A 25,064-nucleotide genomic window follows, 5' to 3' on the forward strand; every position below is an offset into this window, starting at 1 on the left:
TTGTTTAATGAGAAATTTCATGCTTTCTTCTATTTTTTCATTCTTTTGGTTTTGTTTCATTATTTCTTGATGTCTTATGAGGTCATTAGCTTCTACTTGTCCAATTCTAGTCTTTAAAGACTGATTTTCATCCATGATCTTTTCAGTTTGGTCTATCCTGCTTTTCATGGCACTCTTTTCATCATTAGACTTCTTTTTCTATTCTTCCAGGAGGTCAATTCTGGTTTTTAATCTATTTATTACTTTATTTTATTTCTATGTCTCTCTTTCCATTTGGCACTTTTGCCTTTTAATCTATTGTTTTCTTTTTGCATTACTTTCATTTCTTTTTCCCACTTTTCTTCCCATTTTTCTTCTATATTTTTATTTTTTACTTCTATTAAACTGTCTTTATTCATTTTAAAAAATCATTCATTCAGTGAACACTTTTTAAGTGGCTACTATGGGCAAGTCATTACAACTTGCTAGGGAGAAAAACAAAAATAATTTCTACTCTCAAGGAACTTGCAATCTAGTAAGAGGAGAAAAAACACAACCAAATCCTGTAAAATGGGAACTGATCTTCTTGGTACTAGGGCCATGGTGCTTCTGGTGGAAAATGTCACTTCCTATTGTAACTTTCTGACACTGAATTTAATTTTGAAGGCATAACCCTTCAAAACTTAATTCATCCTGAACATCAGGCCTTCAATCCCACTAAATGGTACCATGTTGTACTATTAAGGGAGCACAGATCCAATAGGTGGACTCCTTCTTCAAGGGCTGATAAGCAAAAGAAACAAAAATCAATGACTGTAGTCTATCTAGCTATACATTTTCTATAATATACAACTAAAAGAGCATAGAGCCTTAAAATGGAAGAGATTTTAGAAATAATCTAGTCTAATCGTCTAAAGCTAGTATACTATCCCTGAGAGATAATTATCATATCAATAATATCATATCAATATAGTATTAAATATCATATATAAATACTCATAATTATCACCTAATAAAGGTATAACAATAAACTGCCTCCATTCAGTATCCCTGTTACTCCTCAGATCAAAACTCCCTTCCCTGGATCCCATTCCCTTCTGGGTGTTTTCTCCTCCCATTAAAGAATAAATTCCATGAGGGCAAGAACTGACTCACTTTTCTATTTTTTTCTTATTTACACCTGGTTTATTCTTTGATTTAATTGATTAACTTAATGCAGAGTCCAGGTAAGCTTAACTCATACATAAATGAGGAAACTGAGTCCAGGAAAAAGAAGACTTTCTTTTTATCCCCCAAAGGACACATAGTGGCACTTATGCCTAGAGTTTAGGTCTTTTGGCTCTTATTCAGTACTCTGCATAGTATGCTATTAGGTTAGGCCACACAGCAAAAATCTTTCCTGGGCAAGGAAAAGATGGATAGTTAGATGTAGGTGGATGATAATAATAATGTTGATGTTGTTGATGATGATGTTGATGACGATGATGTTGATGATGTATATTTGATGTTGATCTTGATGATGTTGATGTTGTTGATGTTGATGATGATTTTGATGATGATGATTGAATTTGGAGTTGGAAGTTTTCATTCCATTTGAACCTTTCTGACCCTTCCCACTGTAATGATTTGGTGTTTGGATTAAAATGGGAGTCAGTCCTTGGATTCTATTTTTTTTTAAATCCTTACCTTCCATCTTGGACTATGTATTGGTTCCAAGGCAGAAGAGTGGTAAGGAGTAGGCAATGGGGATTAAGTGACTTGCCCAGGGTGACACAGTTAGGAAGTGCCTGAGGTCAAATTTGTACCCAAGGACCTCCCATCTCTGGGCCTGACTCTATCCTCTGAGCCACCTAGCTGCCCCTCAGTCCTTAGATTCTAATAAAATTTATTGGGATTTTTTGGATAGGTAGAAGATGAGAGAGAGATAGAAAAGGGACCCTAATCTAGCTTTTCTGTGTGGCTCTTCCAGCAGATTCCAATATGCAAATTTGTGGGCAGAACGCCAGATTCAGAGAGAGCTCAAACTTCCTGCTTAGCTCTTTTTATTACCCACTGACTCTCCTGCTCCCGTCCTAGCCATCTGGGTCAAGTTCAGGTTGGACGCCAAGTATGCAGATAGTGGACAGGAAATGGGCGACCCCAGAAAGGGGGGAGGGTAAATTTCCTTCACACAGTCAGGAATGATTAAGCCCTTTTTCTCATTTCTCAAACACTAAATCCACACATCTGCTTTATTCTCCTGCTCTGGACTTAAGAAGTTATAAACAACAAAAGTTGCTTTTGGTTTTAGTTTCTGTTGGCCTCCCACTCCTTCTCCCTTACTCCGAATATCAGAAGCATTTTGGGAAGCAACAGAGAAGGAGGAAGGAGGAAGAGGAAAAATAGAAGAAGAGCAGAGAGAAAGGAGAAATTTATGAAAACATTCCTGAACAGTTTGGGCTGAAACTTCGTGAAACAGGTAAGTTTTCTCTAATAAAAATATGCTTGCTTGCCACCAATTTATCCAAGCAGCTCCCTCTGACTTTAGCTACTTATTCAGAAGTCCAACACTGGCCCCTGGCTTTGTGTTCTGGAGATACTGCAATTCGTGCCCTTAAAGCCTTGGGAACTGCAGAGGCTGACAGAAAACAGAGGAGGACAAATTGAAAGTATAAAGCACTTAACCACGATGTGGAAGGCCTGGCTTCTAGTCCTAGTGCTGTCTGTCTCTTCCAGATGTCTGATCCTTTAATTCTGTCAGTGTTTTCTCCTTAGTAAAAGTGGAGACAATATGTCACATTTGTACAGACATGGCTTCCTGAGGTCTTTGATAAATGTGGAATCAATGCCTCTCAGCCAAGTGTAGTGGAAACCACATTAGAATTGGATTTCCAGTGCATGGGGGCTGCTCTTCTGTCACCTGGGCAATTTTAGTGGCAGAGGCTTTCGTTGTGGCTGGCAGAAGACAGACTCTATAAAATAGGCAAAGACTCCTGAGTCTACATCAGTTGGGAAATGTAAAGCACAAGAGCAAGGCAGTTTGAGTTCTTGGATCACTCTAGGTGGGTTGTAGGGGTCAGCCTGTGGGCAGGTGCAGAGGGAGTATCAGTAAATCCTCTTTACCTCCCATGCTGGATGGACCACTCTGAGCCTGTCCCTGATGCTTCCTGGGTGCTGTTTGGCACGTGGGCAGCAGGGATGGCCCTTTCTCTGGATTTCCTTGGGCTCTGTGGCTTTATTCCTGTTCAGCAGGGTGCTGGAAGAATGCCAGGAGAACTACCAGAATCAAAGGTTGGATTCTGTATGGGAAAATTTCTGATTGATTGAGAGTAAATTGGGTTAATTCATTAGAAGGAGTGAGACCTAACTTTTCAAAAGAATGTTGAGGAAAAGTAGGAAGAGGAAAAAGACCTTCAAGATTCACTAAGTGCTTTAGAGAAATTATCTCATTTAAGCCTCACAACAACCCAGTAAAGAAGGTCATTTGCGTTTGTGCTCATTGCACAGATGAGGAACCTGAGTTTCAGATATTATGCCCCTTGTCCCCTAGCCAAGATGTGTAGCTGACAGGACAGAAGTCCAACTCCTCCTGACTCCAAGTCCAGCCTTATATCCAAGTTGCCATGTTAAGTCCCTCGACAAGTCCCATGTTAGGGACTTATTCCTTTTCTTGTCCTTTCCTGGCCCAGAATGTCCAGATACTGACTATTTCAAATCCAAGAGAAATGGAAAAAAACCTCCTTGCATTTTTCTCCATTGTCCAATATGAACTATATTTTATAAAATCAGGATCAATACAGAGAACAATCTGCCCTCCAATGAAGGATGTCTTGTCACAGGCTGTGGGATGTCCACAGGAGTAAAGAACCATAGACTATCCACATTGGTTCAGAAACTATGGAAAAGCATGCTTGAACTAGGCAAGAAGACTACTTGGCGACCCTGGGAAACTAGGAGGGTGTCGTCCTTACTCTTGACCTCATATCCTGGCTCCCAGAAAGTCCTTTCAAGTTCTTTACAACTTGGCCACTTCTGTAATAGCTGAGTCCAGCTGGGGCTCTGCACTTGAGATCTGGCTGCTGTATTAATTAGAAATTTTGTACCTTAAGACTCCTTCTCCCAGAATTCTTTCCCCGTTCCAAAATTCCTTTTTCCCTTTTCATTTACTTGTGTCTTTACACTGTTTTTATAGTTCTGAAAACTCCTCTCTTGCTCCTCTTTTCCACATGTGTGGCTTGAGTGAGCTCCCTCTTGACCTAGCCTTTTAGTTTCCCTTTTTCTTCAAGTTTAATTTTAATAAATCATTCAAAATATAACTTGGAGTATTTTGAATATTAATTTTTTTCATCTATACCGCATCACTCCAGAACCTTCACTGGAAGGATGAGGGCAGCCAGTGTCTTGTCATTGTCGGAACAGCAGTTCTAGAATCCTATCATGAGGTCAGTACAAGGTCCTTGACCCCTACTAGGAAAAGGGGTGACTTTCACAAATATTATTTCAGGGTTTTATTTTTGGCAGGGACCCAAGGTTTCTTTGTTATCATATTTTTCCTAGAGATAAAACTCTCTCTACCAATGTAGGTCTAGCACTAGACACTAATAAAAAACTATTTACCTCGAGGGGATGTGGTAAAATCGGAACATTACTACACCACTGGTAGAGCTGTGAACTGATGCAACCTTTCTGGAGAACAGTCTGGAACCATGCCCAAAGGGCCACAAAACTGCATACCCTATGGCCCAGAAATACCACTACTAGGTCTGAGTCCCAAAGAGAGCAAAGATCTTGTGCAAAAATATTTACAGAAACTCTTTTTGTGGTGGCAAAGAACTAGAAACTAAAGGGTTTTCCATCAGTTGGGGAATGACTGAACCAAATTGTGGTATATACTTTTAATGGAATACTATTGTCCAGAAGAAATGATGAACAAGACAATCATAAAAAAAACAAAAACTAGAAAGACTTGTGAAGTGATGCAAAATAAAGTGAGCAGAACCAGGATAATGTACACAGCAACATCAATAAAATACAATGATAAACCGTGAATGAATTAATTATTATGAGCAGTGCAAAGATCCAGGACAGCTCCAAGGAACTAATGACAAAAAAGGCTATTTACCAGTGTAGAAGGAACTAATGGAGTCATGCTGTCTGCCCTTCTGTGGCAACGTTATACCAGACCATCAGATCAGACACAACATGTGACTCTGTGACTCCTGTGTCCCACTATTGGGGTGCCAAGGCATGGAGGTATTTTACTTCGCACCTAGTGAAATAATATTCCATCACAATTATATACCAGAATTTGTTCAGCTGTTCTTCAATTAATGAACATTCCTTCAACTTCTAAGTCTTTGTCACTGCTAAAAGAGCTCCAGTAAATATTTTTGTAGAAATAGGCCCTTTTCTCCCAATTTTTTTTTCATGTCTTTTTGGGATACAGACCTAGTACTGCTATTAATTATAGAGAGCCAGCTCTCTATATTTTTTGGGGGTCCTGAGTAGCATTTTGTGGCATCAGATTGTTAAGACAGGAAAAAGAAAATGAGAACAACCAGACTAGTGGTTAGCCCATGTTGATCTAACGCTATGGGATTTGGAGTTTATTTTATACTGGTTTCAAACAAAGAACACAAAGAAAGAGTCACAGCTGTGAAGGGGTTACAAATCATACACAACCCATTAAAGTCTAAAAAGTAGAGAGATGGGTACAAGGGCAAGGGCCAAATTCCAACCACCAATTAGTAGGGGTTAATTCTGGGAGCAGAAATATATTTCATAGAGATGTTTACTAATTGTGTTCTGCCTTGATTTACAGGACTGCAACTGATCAGATAAAGTCCGGCTCCAGCTTATCTAAGTAATATTTTTTAGGGTTTAGGCTTCTTAATTATCAAGGAGAGAAATTGTTAACTCAGTAGCTACTGGTCTGATTAAGGACTCAAAGCTTTTCAATAAGTCTATAATGTTTTTCCAATAAGAAAAGGTATGGGTCATAAAAGGTGTCAAAAGAGGGGTCTCAGATTTTTATCTATTCTCTTATTGGCTTCCCACAATTAATTATTGAAGATTACATAAATTCAGCATTCTGATTTCTATCTAGTTGGCTCGTCTACATTTACAGGTGACCACAACATCAGCTGAGATCATGCAGAACCCCATATGTCTGGTAGAAAACAGGAATGAAGAGCTGATGGTGAACCAGCAAGCCCTAAGGATTCTTACTTCCATCACCAAGCCTGTGGTGGTGGTAGCCATTGTTGGCCTGTATCGTACTGGAAAATCCTACCTGCTGAACAGACTGGCAGGAAAGAACAACGGTGAGTGGAGTCTATGGCTTCTGGGAGTCTGCTTGTGGAGAACATGATGCCACAGAGTTAGAGTTGCTACAAGGAATGTCTGAGACCTGATGAAGGATTAAAAATTGGTCCCTGGTTTACTGTTACCTTGCAGTCAGTCAATAATCATTTATTAACTATCTACTATGTGCTAGAAATTATGCCAAAAGCTGAGGACACAAAGGAAAAAATTCAATCCTTTCCTTCAAGGAGCTTACGATCTAATGAGGGAGATGACATGCAAACAAGTTTACAGATGAGATAAATATGAGATATCCTGGAGGTGATCATTAGAGGGAAGGCACTAGCATTCACGGGATCAAGAAAAGTTTCTTCCATAATTTTATCTGGGAACTGAAGGAAGCCAGGGAAGCCAAAAGACTAAAATGAGGAGAAGGATTATTTCAGACAGGAGAGTCAGGAGATGAGACAATCCACCAAAGACTTAGAACTTATACTGTAATACTTGTGAATTAGATTTCCTCAAGATATATATCTTCATGACGTGGACACCTGAATGGTCTCACATTAAAAATATATACATTTCTTGAGAAATGGAAAAGCATCCCTGGTTGCTGTCTCCTGGCTGTAGTCTCCTAGTGACTGTCCTTATTTCCAGCTACCCTCACTTCTGCTCACGATTATTGCCTCCACTCCACATTATGTTGATCTGATAATTTGATCGTCAGTTACTCTTGTGATGGATCAGATCAGTCAACTCACAACATCAAAATAATATTTTCATTCTACTAATTATTCTCAAAGGATCATCAGCTTAGAGCTGGTGAGGATCATAGAGGTCATGTAATTGAACCCCCTTTTTTCAATTGAGGAAAATGATCCCCAGTTTGTAGTGATTTACCCAATGTCACACAGATAGTAACAACAGAGGCAAGATTTGCATCCAGGTCCTGTTACTCTAGAGTCAAGGCTTTCTGCCCTGTTCTTGTGTATTGAAATATATTTTGAATTGACAAAATTTGATGCTAAGTGCAAAATGAGCCCTGAACAATAACAACAAGTTTACCTTCAGAATCTCCCCACTTCTCCTTTCTTCCCCTTAATGAATGAAAGGCTTTATTAAGTTCCATTGGTGATACCAATACAAAATCAAGATGGTGTCTACCCTCAAGAAACTCAGATTCTAAAGAGGATATAATACACAGAACAGGATTTAGGTACAAGTCACATGGAAAGGTTTATTGTTTCTAAGGGTTCAGTAGAAAATCAGAGATTAATATATCTTCTTTATTATCTTTTCCATTCATTAATACCATTCTTGCAGAACCATTGGTTAGTTCCAACGATTTGGATGATGAGAATATTGCTTTGTAGTTCTTCACTTGCTGTAGGTCCTGAAGTAATGGGGGCTATGGCACCTGCAGAGTCAGTAACCAGATCTAAGGTGTTCTTCCCCTGGGCCATGACTGCCTGGAATGTGCTGGATGACAGGAAGGATGTTGCTGTTTTTGGAGCTCTCAGACTTGCCTACTCTGAATAGATGGTGACGATAAGGGACAGGTGTACGACTATTGGTGGTGGTCGGGGTGGATAATTTTCATTTTTATTTGTTTTTGCATTTTACCTCATAATTGTCTTTAAAATATGTTTGATAAGGAACTTTTCTTCTGTCCACAGCTGTAAAAATATAACATTTCCAACAATTATAAAAATTATAAATTCTTTTATAGTTTAAATTTTAAAACTGTTTAAATCAATGATCTATTTGGAAATGGGTATGGTGTATAACAATCTCTCAATTTGTCACCAAATTAGTATCCTTCTCTGGTAAGAATACATTTCTACCTAGCCTTTTCCCCAAAAGAGAAAGCACTCGGGGTTACTAGATCGTCAAAGGCCCTCCCTCTTAAGGAAGCCTCACTAAAGACTAGAAGCATTCAGATCCCATCAAGTTTGGGTTTATTTAACACTAAAAGTTTTCAGTGGCAGAATGGTCTCAATCTATCACTTTATCAATCAGACTAACAAGAAATTAATCATTACCATGCTTCTTCTGGGCAAATCTTCTATAACTTCTACCACTAACTCCCCAAATAAAAATGCATAGTCCTAGGAAGTTATAGTGGGTTACCTTTGGGCATACCAGCCTGCTTTCCCTTTGCTGGATTTCTCTCTGGGAAATCTGGCAATGTTTCCTACTGTCAAGAAGCTCTCTTAGACAATTAATTCTTTCCTGAAAGCTCTTCCAGGACCTCACATTCCTCTAAAATGTCTAATGCTCTAAAGTGTGTGACCCACTTTCCCTCCTGTGTAGTCTTTGGAAGTCTTCTACCTCTAGGGTTTTCCTTGGGGAAGTGGGGAATGCTGGAGAGAGAGGATGAGATCTCTTTACTCTTTGTGAGCTCAATCAACCCTACAGGATTTATGAACTTGCTGTAAAATGCCAGGTAAGAAGCTGAAACGCTAGTCTATAAATAATAGTAAATAGTAGTACCTTGTATTTTTAAATCAAGTGAAATAAAGTCTGTCTTGCATTTGGAAAAAAAAATAAACTAAATGACTCACGCTTTGTGCAAAGACCTTTCAGTGGTGCTTCCACTCTCTTACCAGCATTCCTTGGTTAGAGTTCAGACCCACAATAGCTGGGTACCTCTAGTGCTTACATTCAAATCTAACAAATAATCGAACAAGATTCCAGTAGGCTCACTCATGCTTTACTTCTGGCATACATCAGGGTAAACTTGACCATCCAACATGTACAGAAAAAATAGACCTCAAACTCCAATGATATTAAAAAACACAACAGAGAGTTTATTTACAAATAAACTAAATACCAACAAATGCCTACTTAAAATTAAATAACAGGAAATAGTGAAAAGAAAGATAATTTTCCTTGAGAGGAAAACATTTGGGGTTATAAGGGTACAGAAGTATCCTTCTTCTGTAGACACATTGCTCATGGGCATTCTGGACAAACCTTCAAAGTAGATAATATGCTGAATCTAGAGTCAAGAAGACTGCCATTCAAATATGGACTTAGATACTTTCTAGTAGGGTGCCCCTGAACAAGTCACTTGATCTCAGTTTCTCTAGATTTCCTCAACAGTAAAATAAGTATAGCAATAGGTTGCTGGGAGTCTCAAATGAAATAGTGAAGTGTTTGTGAAGTGCTTAGCACAGTACCTGTGCTCATCGTAAGTATTTAATAAATACTTATTTCCTTTTCTTCTATCCCCCACTTAGAGAAAGATTTTGTGATTTCATGTAATGACAATTCTTAGGTAACAATTTTCTGTGTCAGAATGAAAGTGAAACTGGCTTCCTTTCAGGAAATCTCGTTTTTTTGTGCTTGGTCTGTGTGCAACTGGCCTGTGATCCTGAGATTTAGGGACTTTCTCTCCCTATGTAAAGAAGCAATTTTCCTATTCCTTCAGACCTTACAAAGTTTTCTGGGGAAGAGCATATTGGAGAGGGATAAATAGAAACTAAATGACTTGCCCAGAATTGCAGAGCTTGTCGTCATGGGTCTTTGGCTCCATTAAATCCATTGCTTCCTTGCCTTGTCCTGCCATTATGCTCTCCTTCAGGCTGCTATTTATTCTCTATCCTCAGATTCTGGACTGGCTCTAAATCTTTTGAAGCATTTAATGGGGCTGATTGTGTTCAGAAAGGTGGCATCTCCATGCAAGCCTAAAGGTCTCATGGATCTTGATTACCACCTTTATCATCTATCTCCCTCCACACGTCTAATCTCACATTGCCCTGATTGAACATAATATATGCATTTCTCTATCCCTAGCTAGAGGATATTGAATAATGGAGGACTGGGAACCAGGAAGACCTGAGATTGAAACCTGCCTCAGCTACTTACTGGCTGTGAGACCCAGGACTAGTCATCTACCTTTCTCACACTCAGGTTTCTTCTCTATGAAATAGAGATAAAAGTAACATAGACGTCACAGGATAACTGTTGAAGACAATGAGATAACACTTATAAATTGCACTATATAAACTCAAACTATTATCCTTTTTATTACTCTTTCCCCATTGAGGAGCTTCACAGCTTCTCACTTCAGGACCTCTGAGTTTGGCTGCTGTAGCCTTTGGACTTCCTGCCTCCACCAGGTGTTCACGTCTCATCCTTCTCTTGCAGGCTTCTCTCTTGGCTCCACCATTCAGTCTCACACAAAGGGCATCTGGATGTGGTGCATCGATCACCCCACAGAACCTGACTATACCTTAGTTCTGCTTGACACTGAGGGTCTTGGCGATGTGGAAAAGGTAAATGGAAACAGGGATGTTGTGCCTCAGTTCTCCTCCCTAGCTCTGCACTTGGCAGACCTATGTGGGCATGAGCATACATTGCCAAGGGATGCTCTTTGAAATGTATGTAGGGAGTACTCAAGCTGGAATTGGCCCCTGGCCTGAGACTGGGGCTCTGGGAGGTTGCCACCACTTTGAGGAAGAAGGTAATGCCATATCAACCTGAAAAATCCATTGTGGTCTCCCACTGCTTTCCTTGTATAAAAGACTTCCCAAAAGTTCCAGCCCTGAAATAGATGGGCCAAAAGACCAAGATGAGGCTGGCGCTGGGTATCAGGTTAGCCTGGTATCCTGTGAATCTCATTTTTTGTACAAGGGTCCCATTTCTTAAAAAAAAAAAAGAAAACTGAAATTCCACTTCTAAATCCATTACTGCAAGCTATAAATTCACCAATGAATCCCAAATGATCAGTGTACCAAGTAGCAAACATTTACTGAGAACTTATTCTCTGCTGTGTAAAGGGAACAAAAAGACCCAAGTCATTAAGTTCCTGTCTTCATGGAGGCACCAGGTAATTTAGTGGAGAGAATGCTGAAATTGGGGTCAGAAAAATCTGAGTTTGAATTCTGCTTCCGACGCTTATGTGCTGTGTGACATTGGGCAAGTCACTTGAACCAACTCTACCTTGGTTTCCTCCTTTAAAATGATAACAATAGCACCTACATCTTATGGTTATTGTCAAGATCAAATGAAATAGTCTGTGTGAAATGCTTTGCAAAACTTATATACAAATGCAAAGCAATGTATAAAAGTAAATTACTGGCAGGGTATAAATGAAAGCAAGGGAGATTGATAATCCCATAATGCATTCTATTATATCTTATTTGTGGTTGCTTTATTAGTATGGATATTCTTATGCTTTAGATTTTTTTTATGTAAAGACCCCATACTTCCTCTGTAAGTGTCAAAGAACTAAAATGGTGGGCTAGTGTATGGGCACATGAATAGAACCATCTCTACATTCGCTATGTTGGCCCGCTGTGGCCTCATATTCTTTAACTTTAGATTGCTTGCAGTTCCCTTATCCCCATTTAGGTCCACATTCATGGGTAGAATCTCAAGGGAAAATTGGGAAGTCTTAGGAGCAAAGATCCTATTGTTTTACCCAAGGGGCTTATAATCATGCCAAGTCAATTTAATAAAAATATATTAAGTGCCTACATTGTGTTAGGCACTGTGCTAAATACTGAAGTTACAAATAAGAATAAGAAAGACCATCCTTGCACTCAAGATGCTTACAAACTAATGGAGGAAGAAAAAAAGAAAGCTGAAAATTTAGCAGGGGAAACTGGGAGGTCAGGAGCAGGGATCTGATGTTATATGGAGTCATAACCAAGCAGAGCTGCTAATAGAAAATGGAGAGTCACCTGGAAATTTCTTATAAAAGAAAACCTTTAGAAGAGTTTGCTGTTGTGCCCTCTAAGCCTCTAAGTTGAGACGATGTTGAGTACCAAAAATTTAAGTGATCAGCTTATTCTAAAAGAGGAATGAAGGGCATTCCCTGGAGCCCAATCACTGATTGAAAAAGGAGAGTCTCATTGTCAAGGTTCTTTCCCTTGGCAGTAAAAGTCCCCTCAGGACTTACTTTCATGGAAGTTTCCCATTGTAATTTTTTGCCAATGACTATTTACTTTAAAGCCCTAATCTGCCAGGAAGATTTCTCCTTTTTCTAAAGTTCAGTGATAACTAAATGAAGTCTTTTTTTTTGTACCACTTAACCTTCTTTAGCTAAAATAATTCACACCCTAATAATATCTAGAACAATGAGCCTTCCCAGGATAGGTCTGTTATCCCAGACTGTGTATCATGGCATGATAGTAGTACATGGAAACTAGAGAAAACAAAGAACATTACAGATACACATCCCATATGCATGGGATCTCTCATCCTCAAAAATAGAAACCACATGCATACACACACACAGAGTGATCTAGAACCCAAGTAACTGCTGGACTTCCTTCTTGGTTGCATCCTCTCTCCTTTATCTCTTCCCACTAGCTGATCTGGAACTTCAAGGCCACAGTGTCACCTAGATAGTAAGGACCTGACATGCCACAGGTACATAGAGAGAAGAAAGCATAGTAAATAAACACAAAGTGATTTGGCTGTAGGACATGAGAAATCATGAAAAGTCCTCTTGAAACAGGTGGCATATTGACTCTGCCTTGAAGAAAGCTAAGAGTTCCAAGATGCCAGGTGGGAGAGAGAGAACATTCTAACCATGGCATATAGTTTTCAAATATTTCTATTGCTCTACATTGTGTTCTTTTGGTTCTACTCTGCTTATTCAATGCCATTCCAATTAACATAAAAATTATTTTATTGAATTAGAAAAATTTCATTTGGAAAAGCAAAAGGACAAGAATATTAAAGGAATTAATAAAAAATTTAAAGGAAGGAGTACCAGTATAAGCAGTACTGGATTTTGAACTATTTTATAAAGCAGTAATCATTAAAACTCTCTTGTACTGGCTAAGAAATAGGTAGATCAGCAGAATAGAGCAGACATATAACAATAGTTGTAAAAGATTATAGTAACCATATGTTTGACAAAAGTAAAGATCCAAATTTTGGGGCAAAGAATTGATTATTTGGTTAAAATAATTGAGAAAACTAGAAAGCAGTCTGGCAGAAACTAGATACAGACCAATATCTTACACAATTTACAAAGATAAGGTCAAAATGGATACCTGGCCTAGGCATAAAGGGAGATATCATAAGTGAATTAGAAATCCTCTTCTAATGGATGGGACAGCATAGAAGAAATTTCAGCTGTAAGTCAAGAGAGGTCCCAGGACCCTTCTTCAGGGCGCAGAGGCAAAGCAGTAGGAAATGCTTCTTCTTTAATGTAATTTACACTGATAAAAATTATATCCATTTCTGTTATTGCATCTCTTGACTGTGCCAAGGATTTTGGGGGCAAGAACATTCTTTCCTTGGTCATCAATTGCTGTGACTTCATTATCAGAAGAGACATTACTGAAGAGGAGACACTTCTATTGAGGTTTCTAGTCAGGCTGATGGTAGCAGGTGGCAAGTTGGATTGGTTATTTGTCATTTCCACATCTTTTGGGCCCTTTTGCCTATTGGTGGAAGTTGGCAATGGTGGTGATGGTAGACAAGGAGGTAGGCCCTTTCTCTGAAATGATTTTTTTCCTCAAAGTTATATTCCTATAAAAATGGCTTTGGGGTCCAGGATGGAAGGAGGTTGGGTTGTTTGGGTGGCGTTACCATTACAAGAGGTAGAGCCATCTTGGATTCAGAATCCTGGGCTATCTCTATCCAGTTCTCAGGGGTGGTGGTGGTCAAGGTGGTGATGATACACAAGCTAATTTCTGTTCCTCCCTTGGATATCTTGGTTGCTTGGTTAACCTGTATGGAAAGATAGGTTCTGGCTTTGCCAACCTTGATCTTTCTTTGATTGATTAGATTAGAAAGTAGACCATGGGGACAGCTAGGGGGCTCAGTGGATTGAGAGCCAGGCCTAGAGACAGGAGGTCCTGGGTTCAAATTGGGTCTCAGATACTTCCTAGCTATGTGACCCTGGACAAATCACTTAACCCCTATTGCCTAGCCCTTATCGCTCTTCTGCCTTGAAACCAATACACAGTATTGATTCTAAGACAGAAGGTTAGGGTTACAAACAAAAAGGACCATGTAAAATATAGACAGACAGATAGACATAGACAAATAGATAAATTGATCAATAGATTAATTTATAAATTAATGAATCTATAGATAATTTTTAGGCATTTATTCCAGGCAATTTGATTTATACAACAACCTCTAGCCCCAATCTTAAAGCACAACATCTTGAACAGATGACTGCTGATTCCAGAGGAATTGATCTTGACCCAAAGTTCATGCAGCATCTTGGATGGAGGCTTGAATAATAGGCCTACTGACATAATCTGTCTTGTAGGAAGACTTCAAGAATGATTCCTGGATCTTTGCCTTGGCCATCTTGCTCAGCAGTACTTTTGTCTACAACAGCATTAGCACCATTAACCACCAGGCTTTGGAACAGCTGCAATATCCTTTCAGAATTTCAGAGCATTAGAACATCCAGAACATCATCGATGCAGGTGCTCCCTCACCAGGAGAGATGATAAGCAACCCACACTTTAGGAGCTGCCATCATGAGTTAGTCTGCCCAGAAGCATCTATCACAACATGACCAAGTTTCTTGGGAACAGTGTCCCTAAATCAGATTGTTCCCAAGTAAGTCCTCAAACCTCAAATGACAGTCCAGCATCAGGCTCATAACTAAAGCCTTGGGTGGACCTATGGTTGAGCTTGACATTACACATAAGAATTCCACTTCCATATTCAAGAACTCTGAAATTCCTTGATCATTTCCTCTTTCCCTCTGCTTTTTCATTGCCAGCCTTCTTCTCTCCTCTTCCTCATCTCATATCACATATATTTTCTGCTAACTTTCATTCTGAAAAACTCTTCCTTTCCCTTTTACAAATGTAGTTAAAATCCCATGTGTGCAGAAGGGAGGGTAGGGGGAAAGAATTTATATGGAGGGAAGGGAAGAGTCCTCTAGTAGAACTGGGAATTGATGATGTGGATGGGTACTTCCTTTTCCTTATCCAAGATCTTAGATATGTGACAGAACTCACTGAGTTAATCAAAGTCAAATCTTCATCTAACCCTGTTGGAGAGGAAGATGCAGAAGAGTTTGTGAGCTTCTTCCCAGATTTTGTGTGGACTGTGCGGGATTTTATCCTGGCACTTGAGCTAGATGGACAGCCCATCACCTCAGATGAGTACCTGGAAAATGCCTTGAAACTCAGTAAAGGTAATTTATCAAAAATCAAGTTTGGGCAGATGGCCCTGGGCATTACAGGGGGAAATAACACCAAAAGTCTTTCCTTTCCTTTGGAGCATATCATTTTATTCCTGGGGATTGTTTTTTAATCTCATGGACTGTATAAATGGAGGCTGAAAGCTAACTTAGGTTTCATGGCTTTGTTCAAGTTCAATTGATCTTTTTTGTAGTTCCAGAAATTCCACAACCTCATGAACTCTTCAAAGGGGAAGTAGTCCATGAGATAACTGAGTTTTTCAGCTTCTGTGTGATGGGTTTGTATTATATAAATTTACAAAATGAGGTAGATGTTTCTATATGTTCTTCATTTGCTTAGAATTTTAATAAAAGGGAATATAACTTGATTTTCAGAGTTATCTATTCAGTCCAGGCTGGCACAGCATGAGGAATCCTCCTTCTGTAGAGAAAGCTTAGACCTTTTTGATGACAAGAGGCAGCTTTGTCCTTCAGAGGCCATGTTGTACATCAAGAGGGGAATGATATTTGGAGTCAAAGACCTTGGGTTCAAATGATAGTTCTACTACTTACTGCTATATGACTTTGGAAAAGTCATTTAATGTCTCTGAGCCTCAATTTCCTCATCTATAAAGTGAAGAGGGAGATCAAGGTGAGTTCAATCTAGAAGGCTCAGAACAAGATTGGGAAAGACTTGATGGCAAGAATTATGCTTGTCTTGGACTCAGAGGCATTAAGGAACCATTGTAGCTAGTTTCTTGAGCTAGAGAATAGCATAATCAGAATTATTCAAGTATATCTTTTTGGTAATAGGTGTAAGCTGAGTAATCAAGTGGAGAAAGTGGAAGCTACAAGTCAAGTTAGGAGGCTGTGCAAGAGGCCAGGTGAGAGTTAGTGAGGGTCTGAACTTGAGTGAATTTGGGAGAAGGTAGATAGAAGGCAATAAATGCAAGAGATCTTATACGGTAGAATTAACAACTGATTGGTTATAGAGAGTATGGGTGAGAATGAAGTGTTGAAGATAACTTCTGAACATCTTTTATTAACTCAAGAATGGTTTTCCTTCCTGATCATAGCCTTCCTTTCTTGGATCTTTTTCATATTAGGGAATCATAATTCTCTTTCAACATTATCTATAATTAGACCAGTAATTTGCCATGTTCTAACTAGTCATATCTCAACTATGAATCCATGAGAGATTCCATTCAGATTTAGGGCAAATCCATTTTTTTTGCACGTGCTTAAGTGTGTTCTCTGAATAATATAATGCTTACCCTTGCAAGAGATGAGTAGTTGCCTGATTTTTAGTAATGTCTCTAATCTCTTCTGCTTTTAAAAATTCTATATCTCTGATTCTGTCTTAGGTCCAGATACATGAAATTTTTAATACAACTGTTCCCAGTATTAAACATCTTCATCACACCCACTTATCTCAAGCCTATCCATTAACATGTTCTCTGTTTTCCTTTCCCTTAGGAAAGAACCCCAGAGTTCAATCGGCAAACCTTCCACGAGAATGCATCAGAAAATTCTTTCCCAACCGGAAATGTTTTACTTTTGACTGTCCAACAAATGATAAGTCACTCTTATCCCATCTAGAAGATGTCAACGACAGCCAGCTGGCCCCTATTTTCAAAGAACAAGCAGACAACTTCTGCTCTTACATCTTTTCTAGTGCAAAACCCAAGACTCTTAGTGGGGGTATCATGATCAATGGAATTCGTGAGTTTTCTTTAGCCCAATGAATATTTGATTAGATATACATTCTTTGTATGTGTACAGATATTGAAAGATTTTAGTGTTAATCTCCTTATGGGTGTAGGTTTCTTTTTTCTTGTTTTCCTGACTTCTAGTTTACAAATGCCTAGGAATATGTCCTCGGAGACAAGGCCAGTGATCTTTTATGGAGATTAAATCTATTAGACAGGTACCACAGGAGTAAAGAAAGGCAATTGACTTAATTTTCCAAGGGGAAAATGAGTGAAATTAGTAAGCTATAAACCAATAATTCTGAATTCTATTTCTGATAAAATTCTAAAGAATATCATCAAGGAGATAGATAGTTTGTCAGCACAAATAAAAAAAGGGGGGAAGTAAAGATCATGAATATCTAACAGATTAAGCAAATTTCCTTGTTTGACTCCGTAATTGGATTTATGTAGATCAGAGGAATAGTGTCAATTTTGCATAGTTAGATTTCAACAAAATATTTTTGTGTGTCATGCTATGATTATGAATGAAACAGAAATATAACCTAGATGATAATAGTATTAGGTAGATTTAGAATTTATTAAATGACCAGTTCCCCAAAATAGTTCTTAGAAGCTTGAGGTCAACTTGAAGGGAAGATCATGTCTGAAGTCTTTAGAGCTTTCTCATTAACAATGACAAAGTCACTGAAGATGTCAATGGAATGATAATCCAATGTGTAGGTGTCATGGAACTCGGAGGAAGAACTATTAAATTGAATAAAAGAAACAAGATAAAATGTTGATCTAGCAGGTTGAAACAATGATTCTAAATGAATAATGGAATCTGCTAAGAATAAATACAAATTTCCCTGTCTGGGTTCAAAAAGCAGCTGAAGTAGAGGAGAGGGTAAGGTAAGGATAGGCATTATTTTTTTTGAGAAAAGATCAGGGAAATTTCTTGCATTGTGAGCTCAATATCAGTCAATAAACATAAATACAAAGTTATTCAAGCTGGCATTGCTGAGAATGAGTCATGTAATAATTTCCCTGGATTAATTTGGCTCCAGTTGGGCTATATCTGTTATTTTACATTCAGTTATTGGTATCATGCATTAGGAAAGACATAGAAAATTCAAAGGGAGCCTTGGTCAGGCATGGGTTCTACTAGATAATTAATACTTGGGCTAAACTGAATGAAGGTTTTTCATTGTTTGATCTTCCATTTCATTTTATATATCAGGGTTGGGAATGCTGCTGGAGACCTATGTGAAGACCATCTCTAGTGGGGCCATTCCCTGCCTGGAGAATGCAGTGTTGGCTTTGGCTGAGATTGAGAACTCAGCTGCTGTAAAAAAAGCTAGCAACCATTACACAGAGCAGATGGTTGTAAAGGTGGACTTGCGCACCGAAACTCTCCAGGACCTGCTTAACCTACATGCAGACTGTGAGAAGGAAGCCATATCAATGTTCATGAAGGATTCTTTCAAGGATGACACACACAATTTCCAAAATGAATTGGTGGTATGTTCTCTCAGCTATTTGTCCATCTTAACTCTCTTTTGTGAGTGAAATCTAGAGGCTGGTCAGCCTCTTTTGAATTTTGTTGACCTTAAAGCCTGTATCCGCAGCTTATGAGAGAAGAGGCTGGACTCTTTAAGAGCTAAAGGAATGAAGGCCTAAATCCCACTTGCCATGAAAAAAGTGTTCCTTCCTTGTGCCACACTGAAATAAGTGACTCCTTAAAGTCTATACTGCCCACGCAAATAATTGCTGAATAGATGGCATCATAGTGTTCTCAGAGCACACTGCAGTTCTCTTGAGCTCACAGACTCAATCATCTCTACATACCTTTCCCCTCCTGGCACCCTCAGATTCCTTTTAGGAGCTTCTCCTGACAAATACCTTTCTTAATCTTTGAAATATTAAAATTAATATCCAATAACCCCAAGTATTATATTTTATAAGATTTATTAATAATCACTTGAAGTAGGAAAAATACAAGGACTAAAGTAAAAGTCTGAGTAAAGCAATCTTTCCCAGCCATGTTTGTGGGGAAAAGAGAGAATGAGGCAGGGTCACATACAAACTTATACTCTCTACGTAAGCACATAATGTGAAAAGGAACATGGGAAGATGGGGAAGAGAGTTTCTAGGGAGCAAATTCTAATTATACACCTTGTAGTATTTTTGGTCAAGCCCAAAGACAGAATCATTATGTAGGATTCCAGAATGGGCAAAGACATGGGAGAAATTTGGCATCATTATCTCATTTTGAGAATGATGACTTTGGACCCCAGAGGGATAGGTGACTTGTGTATAGGGACCTAGTTAAGGAGTAGCAGATTTGAAATCAGAACCCAAGTGGCCCAGTTTCTTGACAAGGGTTTTGAGTTTTGTTTTAACACTCTGTATATCTTTTCAGAAAAGCAAAAGCAGGTAGATCTTGTCTCAACAGTTTTATAACATCTTTAAAATCTCCCTCCCTCTCCAATGAAATAGGGTACTATGATTACCTTTGAGATACTAATTCTAATTATTGCTGCTGTTGTATCTCTTCTCTACATTTCACTGGCAGGAAATCTTAGAAATCAAGAAGAATGAGTTCATACATCAAAATGAGGAAGAGTCAACTGAATATTGTCAAACTAAGCTTAATTACCTCTCACAGAACTTGATGGAGTCCATTGATCATGGCACCTTCCTTGTTCCAGGGGGTTACAAGCTCTATAAGAAAGAAAGAGAAAAAGTATTGAACAGTTATGATCAAGTGCCCAGGAAAGGGATAAAGGTGAGGAAAGATCTGGGGTTCAGGAGTGGTGACACCATGAGGAAGATTCCATTGATCCCACTGGGTATGTAAGCATTGACTTTCTCCTACCAATGACCATGCAAGATGAGAAGGTCTAGCCAGGTTTAACATTTCAGGTCCCATCTCAGCTGGAAGCTCATGGAAGAAATCTCTTCTTCCTGACCACAGTCTATTGTAGAATTTAGGAAACTGCGCCATAGGAGGGTTGAAATAGACCAAAGCTGATGCAGGCTAGCCTAGTACATCAGGCTAGAGCTTGGAAGGAAATGAGATGCTTACAAATTGTATTCTAGCTTTTGGTACTCACTAACCAGTTGGTCACATTTATGACCCCTGTTTAGATTCCTGAACCAATAATGTCTCAAAAATGTTTTCAATACCTTTTAAGGAAATTAATAGAGTAGCCTATATGTCTAATATTGCTTCAGGATCTGACTGGGTCTGGGGGAAATGATGTGTCTCTCTTGTATGGTTGTCCAGGCAGATGAGGTCCTCCTAAAGTTTGTAAATTCACTGGCAATGACAGAAGAATCCATCCTGCAGGCAGATCAAGCACTCACTGAACAAGAGAAGGCATTGGAAGGTACACAGAGATAGGAAGTGATACTCTAGTTATGGAGGGTATTTGTTGGGTTTGGAACAAAATTCTCCCTTATGGCTTGAATAAGACATGCAAATTTTCCTGAAATACTAGGGATTCCTTCTTCTCTACTGTCCCATCTCTGTTGGATATGTAAACAGCAACTGTGATCATGACTGCACATGTAGTAGGTCAGTAAGGGCTATTCCCCTCAGCATTTTCAGTTCAGCTTTTCTTGGTCTAGAAGAGGAAAGAGAAATTTAGGAATTTCCAATCCCTTGTTCATAATCAATTTGAGTTCTGAGTTTAGGAGAAAATGTACGTCATTCTCAGCATTCTTTTTTTGTAAGTCCTTTGGAATTATCCTGGATCATTATATTGCTGTTAGTAGCAAAATCTATCACAGTTGATCATCCCACAATATTTCAGTTACTTAAATACTTTTTCACTGCCTAACAGGAGACCCACGTGATTTAATCTTCTCATATTTTCTATTCCATCGAACACTTGAGTAGCTGAACGAGTCAAATTAGAAGCAGTTAAAAAGGAGCAAATGCTGTTGGATGAACGAGAGAAGGAAATGAAACAAAAGATGGAAGCTCAGCTGAGAACTTATCAAGAAAACATGAAGCAATTGAAAATGAAAAGGGAGGAAGATAGAAATCAGATCCTGAGAGAACAGGAAATGATGCTGGAACATAAGCTGAAGGTACACAGAATTTGGGATCAATGACTATGATTAGGAAGTAGCACCACCACCATGGCAGAAAGGGATAGACAGACAGGGAAGGGAAAATCACCTACATGTGAGTCAGCATGGTGGAAAGCAAAAGGACTTGGACTATTTTGTCGGAAGATCTAGTTTTGAGCCCTTTCCTCCATCCCATCCTTAGTTTTCCCTTCTACAATATCTGGGTAATTACATCTTTATCTCTGAGTGTACAGAACTGATATACAGATCAAATGATTTTTTGTCATTCATGGAGCATCCCCTCAGCTCTCACTATGAGCTACCCAAGCAAATCTTCTTCAAGATTAAGTTACTCTACAGGTTCACACCCTATGAGATTCAAAGTTCACATGCTCCTACCAAATGTCTGTGGTTTTTGGGTCATTCAGAAGACACAATTAGTTCAAAGCAAAGGCTTAAGAGACTTTTTTGGTACATCTTTTTATACAATGCAGATACCTTAATATAAACAGTCATTAGTCTAGGAAACATCCCTATGTGATTTTTCTCTCATGGAAGACCCATGTATTTCTCTCAGCCTCATTTGGAATGAGCCTTTTCTCTCCAGAAGGAGATTCCAAAACCCAGGCATCAAGCTCCTTGGAACAAAGATCCAGGGCCATCCCAACTAACTTGTGCATTTGGAATTCTGTTTCCTGATCAGCAATCTCTAGCATTATCTTTGTCCAGATCTACTTTGTCTTGAGGTTAGAAAGTCTTGACTTAACTTCCATTTCTAAACATCCAAGATAGCATCTGTTATCACATACTTTTTCTGAAACCTGTAGAGGGCACAATTCAGGTCACCTCTCCTTAGGTAAAGCCCCAAATCATTTTTTGCTTTCCCCTAAAAATGTAAGAGAAAGTTAGCTGGTTCTGTGACCTCACTGATGGAGGTAAATGCATAAGAAGACTCCCTCTACCATTATCAGCACCAACTTGGAAAGAAAGTTTTAGAGAATGCTTGGAGCATGGAGGAGGTTAAATGACTTGTCTTGGATCACACAGTCAGCTTGTGTCAGAGGAAGGAATTGAATCCAGGTCTTTTGTATATGATTGTGGTAGCAAGGAGCTGTTCTATCTATTAAAAAAAGCTTTGAAAATCACAAAGTGATATGAACCTTTGAGGTCCAGTGATTAATACTTTTAACACCATAATGGTACAGAGAGGGAAATCTTAAAGGGAATTGGATTGGATTAGATCTACTTCTGTCTGGATTCCCTGAGTTCAGATCAAAACATCTTTGTCCTTAACAAAGACCCTAAAAAATTCGAGCTAATTATGGGGTCATCTGTAATCCTAAGGGCCATGGACAGTATAATTAAATCCAGAGTCTCCTGAGATTTGAGGCTGCTAGGATCCCAGACTGAGTCAACTCTACAGTCCTACCTTAGCCCAAAACTGTGGTATCTTGGGATAAGAACATCTAGTGGCTGACCTGGTTCCTTTAGAACCATTATTAATAGACCCCTGCCCAAGGCACCATGTAATAGAATAGGTCGTATCTACACTCATGGAATTTGGCCAAAACCAACCCAGGCTAGTAATGGAGAGAGAACAGATATTTATTTGCATTTGTTTCAGTGTTGATCAAAGAGCCAAGCCACTCTGAAGTTGACTTGACTCCACCATGAGTCACTTAAATAATATTAAAACCCTTACTTTCCATCTTTTCCATCTTAAAATCAAAACTGTATATTGGTTCCAAGGCAGAAGAGCAATAAGTCTAGTTAGACAAAGAGATCACACAGCTAGGAAGTATCTGAGGCCATATTTGAAGTCAGGACCTCCTGTCTGTAGGCCTGGCTCTCAATCCACTGAGCTAACCAGCTGCCCTAGTCTGAGGCATTTTCTATCTGATATTTTAGGCCTCTTAAAAATGTTGATACCTGCACCATTTGAATATGAATTGAGAATAATGAAGAAGATGACACCTATCCTTTGTGTATCACTTTAAGATTACAAAGCAAATATTACCTCTTTTTTATACTGATAACAATCTGAGGAGTTAAGTATTATGATTAAGCTAATTTTATATATGAGGAAACTAAGGCAAATAGATTAAGGAACATGACTCCAGTCATAGCTAGTGTCAGAGGCAGGATTCAAACTCAGGTTTTCCTGACTTCAGAACTAGCATGGTACTACCTACCTCCCACTTTTTAAAACTATGATTCCAACCAAATTGTCTTTGTGTTCAGCTATTATGTATTTTAGCATCATCCCTGAAGCCTCGGTTCTTGTCTCTAGTGGTGGGGAAGTATTGAGTCATTGAAGAGAAAATCTTAACTCTAGAGAGTTTTTCTTACTCTCCAGGAATGTACCTTGAAGACAAATCCTCTTCAGGCTTTCCCCTCCCTCTTCTAATCCACTTGGGCTTTATACCTTATGCAGGAGAAATATATAGAGGTGCTAGTCCACACAATTATCAGGGAGCCTTGGTTCTTGGTGGAATGGGTATTAACCAAGATGCAATGCTAATGTTCTTTTGTCTTCTCTTAGGAACAAAAGAGGCTGATGGAGGAAGGGTTTCATGATAAAGCTGAAGCAATGAAGAGACACATAGAGAACATATGGACAAATATTAAGTCTGTTAAGAGTAAAATATCCTCCTGGTGCACCTCAGTGTTAGATGCTAGCATTCGATTGATGGAGATATTGCCTGGTGCAGGAAAACTCCTTGCCTTTAGACCATTGGACCATTCTATATCATAATCAAATGAGTTTCACTTCCTCAAAAGTTATGGAATATAATTTTTCTGCCTAAAAACTCCCACAAAACTGAGATCTCTTTGTATGTGTTTATGAATGTATACATATTTTCTGCTTCTAATTCACTCAAGTATTTAGAATGTAAGCGGATGCTCCTTAGAAAAGACAAAGGATACAGGGGGAAAATTCACAAGAAGAGTATCCACCACCCCAGTGTTAGTTAGATATGTTTTCATTCTACTAAGTGAAAGGCTCATTTTCTTTAAGCTAAAGGGTCTAGAAAGCAGAAAGTTTGAGTTCTCCCCTTCATTTTGAAGACTTCAGAGCTAACAGGAGACCAGACAATCATGGAATCTACCTCGTTTTACAAATGGCTCCTTGGTGGTTGTAAGCCAGAAGGCTAAAGGGGGTTCAGACTTTGGAACCACAAGATGCTCAGGGAAGTTAGGGGCAGTTAGAACTGGAGTATATAAGGGGGAGTACCCCAGGCAGAGGACACATTCTGGCTTTAGGGGTCTAGGGTGGTTGGTGGTGTGAACAAGACACTGATTAAACCTTAGCTATTCCCTTTTACCAGAAGCTCCTTGTGCCTTTCCTTGCTACTCAAAATATCAACTAATCCAGACTGTCCTCACATAGTCCTGCTTCCTCCAACTGCTATAAGATCCTACAAGCAGCTAGCTGAGATTAAGTATCATCTCTAAAAGATCTTCAACCAACACCAACTAATATCCAGCTTATGCTTACTCATTTACTTATTCAGTTAGGTACTTGAGCTTCAGTGTAGGAAGAGAGAAAGGAAGAACAGTGAAGGAGGGGCTTTGCCCTGCAGGGTGAGGCCAACCTCTGACTCAACTTGATTAGTTATAGAGACCTCCTAATTCCAATATCCTTACCCTCATTCCTTTTCCCCATCTACTTTTCTTTAGTCATTAAAGAAGTCACTCTACAGTTCAAATAGCCTTTTGATTCTTCACTTGACGAAAGCCATGGCATCATCATTCACCCAAAGAGAATTCTCCAATACTCCAAAGACTGGCAGTTAGTGGGAAGTTCAACAGAGTGGGTCTTGTTGATTTTATCATTAGTCCTTGTGTGTGGATCTCACCTATCAGCCAAAAACACCTCTCCTTGTAGAAATACTTCTTCTCTCAACCACTTCATC

The 25,064-nt window shown here is 39.0% G+C and overlaps 1 protein-coding gene across 1 annotated transcript; it reads left to right on the plus strand.

Moving 5' to 3' along the window:
• Nucleotides 1–2,287: 2,287 nt before the first annotated feature.
• Nucleotides 2,288–24,853, plus strand: LOC123244010 (guanylate-binding protein 6-like). The gene is made up of 11 exons (XM_044672238.1): nt 2,288–2,437; nt 6,086–6,281; nt 10,414–10,541; nt 14,507–14,613; nt 15,195–15,391; nt 16,853–17,098; nt 18,308–18,588; nt 19,643–19,855; nt 20,357–20,459; nt 20,972–21,165; nt 23,690–24,853. The coding sequence occupies exons 2-11, from the start codon at nt 6,110–6,112 to the stop codon at nt 23,900–23,902; spliced, it is 1,854 nt and encodes a 617-aa protein (XP_044528173.1). The 5' UTR covers nt 2,288–2,437; nt 6,086–6,109; the 3' UTR covers nt 23,903–24,853.
• Nucleotides 24,854–25,064: the final 211 nt, after the last annotated feature.

Source organism: Gracilinanus agilis, chromosome 4, assembly GCF_016433145.1.
Source record: "Gracilinanus agilis isolate LMUSP501 chromosome 4, AgileGrace, whole genome shotgun sequence".
Taxonomy (NCBI): Eukaryota; Metazoa; Chordata; class Mammalia; order Didelphimorphia; family Didelphidae; genus Gracilinanus; species Gracilinanus agilis.